The 12,268-nt window shown below is 48.6% G+C and overlaps 1 protein-coding gene across 1 annotated transcript in view; it reads right to left on the bottom strand.

Annotated features, from left to right (window-relative positions):
* TMTC1 (transmembrane and tetratricopeptide repeat containing 1) overlaps positions 1-12,266 on the bottom strand; it is a gene marked incomplete at its 5' end in the record, with an annotated part of 152,534 nt that extends 140,268 nt beyond the window's left edge. The window contains one exon of the mRNA XM_021395874.1: positions 11,758-12,266. Within this exon, the coding sequence (XP_021251549.1) occupies positions 11,758-12,266 (509 nt within the window). The remainder of the gene's footprint in view (positions 1-11,757) is intronic.

The raw sequence follows: 12,268 nt of genomic DNA, 5'->3' as shown, positions 1-12,268 counted from the left end.
AGCTACTGCAAGGCTACAGGAGTGCCCAGTGCCCTGGGCAGCCTGTTCCATGCCAAACTCTGGTGCAGAACCTGTCCCTAACCTCCACCTGCCCCCGCCCCGACACAGCTCCATGCTGTTCCCTCGGGCCCTGTCGCTAACACGGAGAGCAGAGCTCAGCACTGCCCCTCCTTTCCCTTTGAGGAGCTGCAACTGCCATGAGGCCTCCCCTCAGCAACTCTGCTCCGGGCTGCGCAAACCCAGGGCCCTCAGCTGCTCCTCACACATCTTGCCCTCCAAACCCTTCTTCATCTTCGTAGCCCTCCTTTGGGCACTCTCTCATAGTTTTATGTCCTTCTTACGTTGTGGCACCCAAAATGCACCCAGTGCTCGAGGTGAGGCTGCACAGCACAGAGCCGAATGGGACAACTCCTTGCCTCACCCGGTGGCAGTGCTGGCCCGGATGCATCCCAGGACTCTGTCAGCCTTTTTGGTTCCAGGGCACACTGCTGGCTCAGAATGAACTTGCAGCCAACCAGAACCCACAGATCCCTTTCCTGGAGCTGCTCTCCAGCCTCTCATCCCTTGGTCTGTACATAGATCCAGGGTTGTCCTATCCCTGGTGCAGAATCCAGCACTTGCTCTTCTTCATGCAGATGGCAACCACCCTTGAATTTGTCAAGATTTAGGTGCAATGCCTTTCTACACTCAAGGGAGTGTAGAAACACTCCTCCCAGTTTAGCATCATCCACAAATTTACTTCATATAGCTTCCAGATGAACAATAAAATTACTGAAGAGAACTTGTTTGAAAACGGAGCCCTGCAGAATCCCACTAGTGGCAAGCAGGGAGACTGTCAGGCCATAGCAACATGGCCCGACACAGCCATGTCTCGGTTGTCATGGGACATCCTTAGGGTCACACCTGCCATGGCTTTATGATGTTACGAGCCAGCTATCTGCCAACCGCTATAAATACAGGGACTCTGACAACAGAACCCCAGTCAGTAACTGACCTGCGACTTGTGGCCATCTTCTGGCACAAGAAGCGGCTTACATAGAGCTTTCTTTCCTGCCTCAGTGGAGGAGGATGGATCCTCCTCCACCAAAGAAGCTCAGGCTTCAGGGGAGCAGCAGGGAACCCAAGCCAATGGATGCTGATCCTCCTGAAGGCGACGTCGAGCCCATGGAGGAGGATCTGCCTCTGGAGGAAGAACCAATGGACATGGATCCATCTCCACCTAGGCAAGGCAAGCACTATAACATCATGCTTGCCAGGCGACACAAGTCACCACATTCATTGGCGGCGCACCAGGGCTCTCGATTTGCATCTCAGCACTGAAATGGCATCATCTGCCAGAAAGCCCCTGCACCAGCTGCTGCTCCCTTCACCCTTCCTGCCCTGTCTCCCATTCTCATCCTTCCCCAAGACCTCTCACCTCTTCTTCCCCAAGCTCTGAGGAAAAGGGAGGGACCTGAACTGGGACTGGGGTCCTATGAGATGCTGTGCTGGGGACAACAGGAGGAACCCAGAGGATGGGCCTAAGCTCCCTGCGACCTCCAGGTGGACAAAGAGGGCAAGACTGGGAATGCGTCCTCCGTGCTGCTGCACCAGGACAACAGGAGGAGCCCAGCAGATGGCCCTGAGCTCCCTGCAGCCTCCAGGTGAGCCTTGAGGAAGAGGGCAGGACTGAGACCAGTGTCCACTGAGCTGCTCTGTGGACAGCCCCAAGCTCCTTACAGTCTCCAGGCAGTGTCAGAGAAGCTACAGACGCAGCTGTTCCTTTGGAGAAGCAGAGGACTTGGGTTTGGACAGGAAGAATGGCTGAGGTTCAGCATGAAGGTCCATGAAGATGGCAACAAACAGCAGCAAGAGATACCCAGACAGAGTTTCAGCTGCAAATACACTGCAACCATGTGAACCCACCAGCCTAGGGGCCAGCCTGCCCAGAAGGAGTGGAGGCAGCAGCCTAAGCAACATTCCCGCTCATACACCTGCAGATGCGCATAGAGGCAGGGACCACTTGCAGGACCAGTTCTTCAGATACAGGAATTATTGCTGGCTGTCAATCAGCCTGATGGAGCACAGCTCCCCCTAAAAACCATGTCCAATTGTGTCTTCTCCAGAAATACCATTGCCAAAGCAGATGAGGGCAGGTGAGGACAGTGGGGAAAAGTGCTCAGTTTCTAGTTATCAGACAACACGGACAAACCCTGTACCAAAAGAGAAGGATTCCTGTTTATTTAGCTCTAGCTGTTGCTGTCCCTGTTACTTGCAGTGGAGTTGGACTAGATGACCTTTCATTGGCCCTTCCTACTCAAAGAATTCTATGATTTATTTGGCTGAGATGTGAGGACCAATCACTAGAAGATCCAATATCCAACAGCACTCTCGGTAAATCTTTCACTCTCCTGCACAGGAGGTGTTTGATCACTTCTCCCACTCTGCAGAGCAAGTCTATTGGCAAGAGAGGCAAAACCTCACAGGGGACAATCTTCCCTCTCCATCACATCCCCTACCCCAAAGGCAGGGGTGCTCTTCACACCTGTTTTGGGGGCAAACAGCAGGTCTAAAAGCTGAAAATTAACTAAGTTGAAAATTACCTCACCTAAGTTCTTGAAAACAGCTATGTTAAAGCATCAGCCTCACAGCTTGGTTATTCCCTTGTGTATTCTTTAAATAAGAATTAAAACAAAACAAAAACAACATAGAAGCAGAACAATGCACAAACATAACAGCACCACGCTATTCAGTTAAGCCTGTGATTAAACAGCAAAATCTGGGTGCAAGCATGCCTCGCTGTATGTTTTGAATAGCATCTTTGGTGGCCAATGAACATAAAATGCAGTGGCATGCAGGTACTATATTCACAGCAGTGTTTTTGCTACAAAGCTCTTTGTCATAAGAAATTAGGCCACATGGCAAAAAAGGAAACATTCTTTTGTCCCTAAACAATCCCCGCAGAATGATTTTGAAATGTTAGCAGTAGCTGACTTTATTGAATATCAAATGGGCGAGCGGATTTGGGGATTCACACAGCTCTAATCCAATCCACAAGAACTTTGTAAAAGTTCCCCTGTACACTCAACCAACCATGGGGAAAAAGGCAGCCTACTACAGAAAGCCACATTTGCCCCACTGCAGAGCAATATCTGGGCATGGGAATGGAAGGGGATAGCCCCTATACTTCCGTATTTAAACCAGCACAAAAAAAGGGATATGTGCTTTTTATTTTTATTTTTAAACTTGCCAGCCCCAAGCCCAACACTATTACTATCATTGCTAACTTGCAGCATTGTACGGGCTGAAAGATGTGCATGAAGAGCACAACATCTGACTGAGCTAAAGTACAGCTGTTAAGATATATGCTACAGCCTTGGTAGAGCACACAGCTGAGAGACCACATGAGCTGGCCAAACTTTGTGAGATGACTGCTTCTACCAGACCAGAAAGATATTTGCAAATAGTACTACAAAGATAGAGGGCCAAGTAAAGCAAGTGAACACACTTGAGAAGGGAGACACCACCATCTCATATAAGGAGGTCTTTCCTGAGGGGAACTCCCTGTGAAACACTCAGGGAAGGAGAAATTGGCACTGCCTCAACATCTCTGCTGGAAGAGTTCCTGCAGGCAAAGGGTGTGCGAATCCTCCTGAGAACTGGTGAAAAGCAGTTCAAATGCAAAGGCCCTCAAAAGGTCCAGGGGGAGTGAAAGAAAAAGCAGCACATATACCAAGGAAGCCAGATGACACTGTCAGGTATCTTCTAGTATAGCATCAACCAAGACATCACCAAGGGAAACATTCATTACAGAAGTCCCAGCACTACTCCTCACCCAGTCCACACTGGCATGTATGCACCAGCCTTTGTGTCCAAGTTTTCCAGCATATGTGGGTTGGTTCTGGCACAGCCAGCCTCGCAACCAACGGCAGCTTTTCCTCTCCCCCTCTGTCCACTTTAAGAAAAGGATCTACAGAGCTGTGCTCTCAGAAAGGGATTTCCAGAGACACCGCTCGTTAGAGGTCCACAGAGCAGACTGCATGCCATGCTACACTCCAGCCGAGGCACCTACTTGTACCCTAGAGAAGTCGGGCAGGGATACTCATCCTTGGGAAAGCAATTCATGCTTGATCATCACTGGTGAAAATGCACAACTAATGGTGATAACTATGTTGAAAAATAGCATTCTGTAGCTGGGATTCCGCTCTATCAAGTAGTGTTATTGTGCTCTTTGTATCTGTTGTAGTTTCCATGGAAACAAATCCAGAGGCATTACTTTCAGAGCAATCTATGTAGATAATCGCCTTGGGCTGTAATATAGCAGTTTTTACCCACTTGCACAAACAAAGACTCATTCAACCTTTTTAAGACCGCTTATGATTTAATAATACTGTAAACCATAATTGGAGAGTTTCTCTTTTTATAGACTTTGTTATTATCCCTGAGCAGCTCTTGTTTAGTTTAAACTGTTTTATTATTTTCAGCAGACTAACAAAAACCACAACATGTTATGAAATAGAAATGCACAGAATAATAATGGTAATTTGTTATAGCAAGTAATGCTTAATGGAAATCCTCAGAGCATCCCACACCTCATAAAACCCCCACAGTTTTTACAGAAGAAGGCTCACATGCAGATTTATGAGTTAATCTAGCATACAAGGATGGATTAAGTTTCATGTGATCTTCCTTTCCTTTTAGGTTTGTGTGATGTATATGACAAACTTTATGTAAACTAATTCACAATTTCAGTGTGCAGTGAAGTCTCATAATCGCCAGGGATGCATCTACAGCATGCCAGGAAAATGAGCATCTGTACTCCAGAAACAGTGCAGCTGCATCAGTGGCAACAATGGCTGAAGTTCCGTGTGGAAACAGCTCAAAGATTAAGAAAAACCTGCAGCAGTAAAAAAGAAAATCAGTTCCATTTGCAGCAGTGTTCATAGGACAGCCAGCACAAGTGCAGCAGAGCTCCTGGCACAGCAGTACTTTGTGCTGGTAAACTTTCATAGCACACTGCAACGCCTTGGAATTAAATAGACAGTAAGGCTTAAATGTTTTTTTTACATTATTTTCTATAAGAGGATGGGTGAGAAGACAGACACCGTATCAATTCCCAAGTGAGACCAGTTTCCTCAGAGCAAAGCCACCACTTGCAAGAGGATCAGTTAAGTGCTGGCATTCAAAGCAGGTTATTGCTTTCCAGCTGGGTTAGCAAAAGAAAACAGGAATCACAATTAGACTGAGAAGCAACAGCACCTTGGCAGTGGCAAATACGTTAAGCAAAAATTCCTAGTGCTACACTAGAAAGCGTGGTTTGGCAGTCATTCCTACACTAAGAATACTGAATAAACCATTCACCTGGCTTTACATTCGTCTGCACGAACAGTCAAGGAAAAAGCTAGACTCGCAATTTACAGACTGACCTGATGTCATTTTATCAAGACTTTGAACAAATAAGAGTTTGTCTTAAAAGCTGCCCATAACCATCATATCTGCAACAGCAATTCAGAGAAAGAAATAAACATCTCGCAAAACTCTTCACCACCCCATATCAGATAGTAGTGCAATACATACAGCAGTTTGCGATGCTGTGCACATCCACGCTGTTTTCCAGAAGTATAGCTAGAGAGTAACACGCATTTGATAGTGGTAGGGACGAGTGACTTGGATGTTTTTGCACCAGCAGTCTCCTTCCAAGTGCCGTGAGCATAAAAGACAAGGTATTCCAGAACAAAGTTAGGACAGTCGGACATCAAGAAGAGAAAACGGCACTAGTGGAAACCTAGTCTGAAATTATGAGCACATTTCAAACGGCATGCAAAACTTTTTCCATCAAACTTGAAGCAAGTTTGGAAATCTTTCAGCTCAAGCTGCAGACCATAGGAGATGCCACTCAAATTCATACTGAACTGAACAGAAAACTGAGTTTAGCATATGAAAACAGAGCAACGCTCTTTTAACTCTGAGAGACAATAAAGGAAAAAGCCCAGGAAAGCAGTCGGAAACACAGCAAGCAAACACCAAGAAATGCCCTCAGCTAACCAGCGGCAGCCAGAGCTCTTCATTTTTGTGGACTCTAAACAGCACTGACAGCGATGCTCCTGTGAGGAAGAAGGCAGGTCCAAAGCTGAGCCTTTTAGGTAAAAGGAAATAAAAGAAAATTAAGAGTGACACTGGCGCAAAAGGAAAAGGACGCCGGATGAGAGAAAGTCTCTGGGAATCAGTAGGTGTCACACAGGCAAAACAGCAATGACAAAAGCAGCAAACACAGATGTGACTGGATTCACATCAGCCACATCTTTGCGCAGAACTTGCCTGGGCCTTTTTGAGAATGCTCCCCCTCCAAAGAAAAGCCTTTTCGACTCAAGAGAGAAACAAGCTTTGTTACGAGTTTTAGCCACAGAGAAGATTTTGCAACCAGACAGAAGGCAAACACAGATCGTGCGCAGCTCCCGCGGCCCCTCATGCACATGAGGGCAGATCCTCACTTTGGGCCTGGCCACTGGCTCAGCAGAGTGCAGGCACCCATGAGGTTTGGGCACCCATGAGGCCGTACAGGGCTCCCCACTGCCAGGCCACAGGCTCCAGCACCGCCCTGCAGCTCCCGGCCTTTCCACAGCCCTGCGGGCTCTGAGGCCCTCCCTAAGCACTGGGCTTCATGAGCAGCCACCTGGCCTCCTCCCACGGAGTCCAAGCAACCTTGCCAGCTCCCAGAGGAGCACAGCCCGCTCCTACAACCAAAAAAAAAAAAAAATTTGGACATGCTGCTACATTCCCTGCTTGGTTCCAGCTCAATCCTCCTATTTCTAAACAGTAATTACACTCAATGTGATGGGCAGAAAAAAAAATCTGTAAATCAGCTTCATATGAGCAACTCCAGAGTTGGAAAAAAGACAAGCTTTGAGGCACACATACTCTTCCCCAAATCTAAAATGGCAGCCACGTGGTCCCCTTTTGGTCAGAAGAAAGGCATGCACATCTAGAAGCGTACCCATATACTGCAACTACAACACAACCCATCTAATCCAAGCAGTGCCACTCCTCACTAACCTCGCCTCTCTTAAAGCTTTAGCCCATTGCAGCTATACCAGTACTGTATTGATTTCATGGCATGCATCACAGTATCAGTGTATGGAGAATGACTGCCATAGTGAGGGTAGAAAAGCTAGACCAAGCTGTATAGGAGAAATACTGACATAATCTTAAGCATTGTGATATTGCTTTAATATAGATACACGGAGTAAAGAAAATGCTTGTGCAATGCATATTTAACCTGACACACTATAGCTTGCTATATTACTGTGTGATATCAAAATGTAATAAACCATTAAGGAAGAACAAATAAAATTTAAAATCTTTTTTTCTTCCTGTGGTTGTTTTAACTAAGCTGACTGTCCTTGAAACTCACACCACTGATACAGCTGAAAAAACAGAAGGATCAGCTGAATGCAACTAGATAGATCAGAAGGTTGGCAGTGACTTATTGAATTAATTCTCTATTTGGCTGCATATTTACATCTAACCCAAGTTAGTTTGATCTAAAGCCATCGGTAGTCTCATATTAGGCTCACAGTGCCTGCACTGTGTGAACTGTAGCTGAAGGATCCCATTTATTCCCTAGGCATGCACACTACCCAAGCTATCACCAATCAACAGCCTCTGCACACAGAGCTAGTGGGTCATCCATTCTGCTGTCAGCAAGTGAGCATGGGATGGTTCTTCTTTTTTTTTTTCCATTTTTACTGTCAGAGCACTAGTGAGACAGTTCATTCCAACCGTGTGCCTATGTCTTTTCCAGTGGGACCATTTAGTTCCTCTCAATGACTTATCTCTCCCAGGTCCTCCTTCCAGACCCAAACAGCCCAAGCAGCAGCTGGAGGGAGCGCTCTTACCCTGCATGGATCCAAGCTCATTTCCAGTGAACTATGACATCAATCTCCTTCAAGGAAGATCAGGTTATCTCCTGCAGTCCTCCAGCCAGCTTCATCCTCCTGAATTTCTGTAACAGCTACATAGCCTTAACCAGCCACTATCTTTTCTATCAGCCTTTTGCTTCCAGTGAGCTGTTACTTGTGGTCTTGTGGCACCTCCCTCACTGACACTTGATTTCTGCTGTGTGGGAAACACTCCACCCCCTACCATCAAAGAGACCAGGTGGGCTTCCACTTCTCCTGGGCCTCTGCTCAGGCGCCTAGAAAACTAGGTGGCTGATGTGATTGAGAGGCTTTACATTTTGGCATTTGGATTTAAAAGAAAAAAATAAATATTTGTTCTCATCATCTCCTTCTACCACACACCTTGAGGCAAAGTCTGCTGTGTTGCTGACTACATCAAATCACCTCTTAGATTTTCATCACAGAAACACCCATCTAAACAGAGATTTGAAAAACAAGAACAGAGAGGGGAGGTAGTACTGAGAATTTCACCTTCTGCTTCAACAGTTGAGAAATATTTTGCAAAATCACCAGAACCAAGAAATAATGTAAGTGCTACAGAGGGAATAAATGTCTCACCAAACTTCTGCTAGTGGAGCCAAGGTACAAGACAGAAAGCACTCAGTTTCAATATAAACTCCTGAGTGAATTATACAGCCGGCAGTTCTTCTGTTCCCCACCTTCATCTTAACATTTTATATGGAAGGCACCAAGAAATAGTATACCTCAAGTTCAAAAAGCGACCTTCTTTAAAAATAAGTATATTGAATTGCTTCTTGGAGAAGAAAATAGCTGCACGTAAACATCTCTGGGCAGGAATGAGGGCGGTGTTCATTGAGCTGCTCTGTGGAAAGGCCCAAGCTTCTTGCAGTCTCCAGGCAGTGTCAGAGAAGCTACAGATGCAGCTGTTCCTTTGGAGAAGCAGAGGACTTGGGTTTGGATGGGAAGAATGTACACAGCAACCTGGAGCAGGCTGTGGGCACTGCCTTTGCTCAGTGCTGGGCACAGAAGAACAAGGGGGGAGGGTGTCCCCTCCTCTCACCGCAGGGTGGCACCGAGGGATGGGAAAGGCCTCAGCAGCTCCTGGCACCTGGCGGTTGGTACAGGGGGCAGCAGCTGGCCAGAACCAAGATGGCAACAAACAGCATCAAGAGACGCCCAGACAGAGTTTCAGCTGCTCATACACCTGCAGATGTGCACAATGGCAAAACAGCAAAACCACTGCCTATCATATCAACTCCTCTGCAGATGCTAGACCTGTCACCCAGCAGGTACCCAAGCACAGCAGGAATGTCTCTGAACCAACCAGTTTCAACACTTCTTTCCTCTATTGAAGTCAGAAGAAAAGGTGAGGGAAGTTCAAAGACACAAAGTAAACAATATTTAATTCAACAGTTCACATGCAGGCTTTTTCTTCTTCTGATGTTAACCCAGATGCAGACAAAAAGAAAACATAGTGGTTCTGTGAAATATTTTTAAGTTTTGCTGAGCAGTTCTAGTAACACAGGCCACTCATATTTTCCCCTCGTCATTCATTCTGACAGATCCAGTGCGAACAGTGTCAAATACTCCAGCTCTTTTCACTGTTAGGCTCCAGAGCATTAATCTGCTAGAATTAGGACTGCCATTTAGGATTTCCAATAAGTGAAGGGTGCTGAACCACCATTACAAGATTTCAGCAGTGTCAAGATTTTTTTTGACAGAGCAGTGATAAATTCTTTTAATTGAGATCATTTCACGAATATGTAGTATATATGAAGGATATGCTCCATTAAATGACAAGTCCACGGAGCATCATGAGTCCTTCAACTTTCACAGCTGCAAAGGACAGAAAAGAGATGGAGACAAAAGCATCTGCGTACTGACAGATCTGTAGGCATGCAAGTCTTCCAGGTGAAAATGACCACAGGAAGGTGCAGAGAACCATGCTGCTATTCATTTCAATTTTGTTAAAAGAACATTTGGGTTGAGAGTTTAACAACCAGCAGGGTGAAGTCTTTCTTCTCCTGCAGGAGAACGGGGCAAAACCAGCAAGGTGGTGCTGGGCAGGACACCAGGGCAAGCAGTGTGCAGCTCGGCCACAGCTAAGCATCATCTGGCAGAACGCCCTCACTGCACCCTGCTTGGGAGCACTGGGTACGGAGGATCTGCTCCACTCAGATCTTAACATCTGCCTCTGGCACCCAACTGAGAGAGAGGGAGTGAGCAGAATGCGGAAAGCTGGAAGGGTATCTGGGACACTGGAAATAGCCTTCCCCTGCAGCCAGTGAAGATAAATGATTCCTTCCTTATTCCAAATGCAGTGCCAACCAGTGAACAAATGACTGTGCCTTTGACCCTAGGCTTTGGCTGTACAGTTATTATACGCACTTAAAGATGAAGTCTTGCTCAGAAAATCTATCTCACTGGTTTCCAAAAAGGAGCAGATGGGACAGTGCTTCATCCTTTTTTTCCCCTTTTCCCCCTTCTTCCTTCAAATAGCAAAGGGTAAGCCAGTTCAGTCAAGATATATAAATGTGATCTAAAGTACTCAGTTTCCATTCCATTATTAAAGTTGAAGATTCTTTGCTAATTAGCATAACTTAACCTCAACTCTGCAACCCGATCTAGGCAGCTGAGCCTAGCACCGTTACCGCGTGGCCATGCGTGGAGGTTTGCTCACCTCTTGTTTTACCCGCAGATGTGCTGTGGGAGTAATGAATCCACCGGAGGGCTCCCCAGCTGAGCAACAGTTTGGCTGAACACCTAAAGGAGGAGGCACTCCGTGTGCACTGAGCTGGCTCTGCCCGGGGCTGCCTCCAAGCCCTTCATACTCTCCAGAAACCTGCTTAGAACTGCCTCAAGAACACATAGTCTGTCCCGAACAACTCAGCTCGTGGGCATCTGCACTATTCATTTTTGTTTTATGGGGTATATTCCACCCAGTCACGGTTCCCAAATAGCTGATACCGACTGCTCTCAGCTCCAAGCCTGTCTTTATGGCACAAGGATGCTGGATTCCCCCGAACTGTTCTTGCCCTCCAGAAAGGCACTATTTTCTGAGAATTTGTGAGATGTTATATTTATAAATATCAGGTATGTGAATGGACAGTTACTCAGCAGGTCCTAACCACCACCTCCTCCTGGCACACTTAGTGCTGCCTACAGAGTTTGCTCCTTACGCCCGCCTTAGGTTCGCAATGCACAGTGACCGACTGCTGACCACCGGGACTGCTGTGCTCGGCATCACCCGCTACATCAGCTCTTCCGTGCAGCTCCCCCACCAAGCACTCAAACATTTTTAAATACTAAAACGCAGTAAACATTCGCCATCATTTGTGTTACGTCAGAGGACGGCAAACAGAGAACAAGCTAACGCCAAAGCTGGCGAAGCGACGGACCGGTGACCGCGCCGATCTACACGTTCTCCCCCGAGAGGACGAGAGTCTCTCGGTTTTCCTTCTGGGATTCAGCGAAGGAACCGTCAGAGCTTTGCTGCTGCCCGACCTCTCTTTCTCTCCCCGCAGAGCGGAGACTCCGCTCGGGGACCGCGGGGGGGACGCGGAGAGCGCCGTGTCCGAGGGGAGCGGCTAAGCGGGGAGCCGCCACGGCTCCGCTTCGGAACGGCACCGGGCAACTTCCCGGCACGCTCACCCAACCGCGGAGCGAAGTACTGGGGATAAAGCAGAGGGCTGAGCAGGAGGAAGAACTTCGGGGGAACTCGCTCCGCGCACCTCTCACTTCGAGGCGCTTCCCCGAGCGCTCGGTCCCCCCCCGGCCGCCCGCAGACACCTGTTCGCGCGCCGCCGGGCCGGGGTGCAGCCGTCGAGAGCTGCGGCATCACCCGGCTCCGGGCACTTACTTGAAGGTGAGGACGCAGAGGGGCCGGTAGGACTTGTGGCTGGTGTTCTCCGCCATCCGCTTGCCCCAGAAGTCGTTGGCGAAAGCGGCGGCCACGGGGGCGGCCGCCCGCACGTCGGGGTTGTTGACGATGGCCCAGACGTCGTCGTGCACGAACTCGCCCCGCAGCGAGTTGCCGTAGCACAGCGCGCACAGCCCCGCCAGCACCGCCGCTCCAACATGGCGGACAGGAAGCGGCCCCAGCGCGGCGGAGAAGCTTCCAGCCGGGCCGGGGGAGGCGGCGGCGGAGGAGGAGGAGGAGGACGAGGACGAAGGCCCCGCCGCCGCCGCCGCCCCGCGAAGGTCGCGCCCGCCGCCCCCCGCCCCGCACCTGTTCTCCGCTTGGGCCCCTCCGGGTGGCGGAGCGTCGCTTTGGGCTGGGCCCGGCCGTCGGGCGGCGGCAGGAAGGCGCTCTGCGGGTAATAGCAGAAGTGGCGGTGGTGCGGGTGGTGGTGGTGCGGGTGGTGGTGGTG

This window comes from Numida meleagris, chromosome 1 (assembly GCF_002078875.1).
Source record: "Numida meleagris isolate 19003 breed g44 Domestic line chromosome 1, NumMel1.0, whole genome shotgun sequence".
Classification (NCBI taxonomy): Eukaryota; Metazoa; Chordata; class Aves; order Galliformes; family Numididae; genus Numida; species Numida meleagris.
This window is presented reverse-complemented; position numbering and strand designations above follow the sequence as displayed.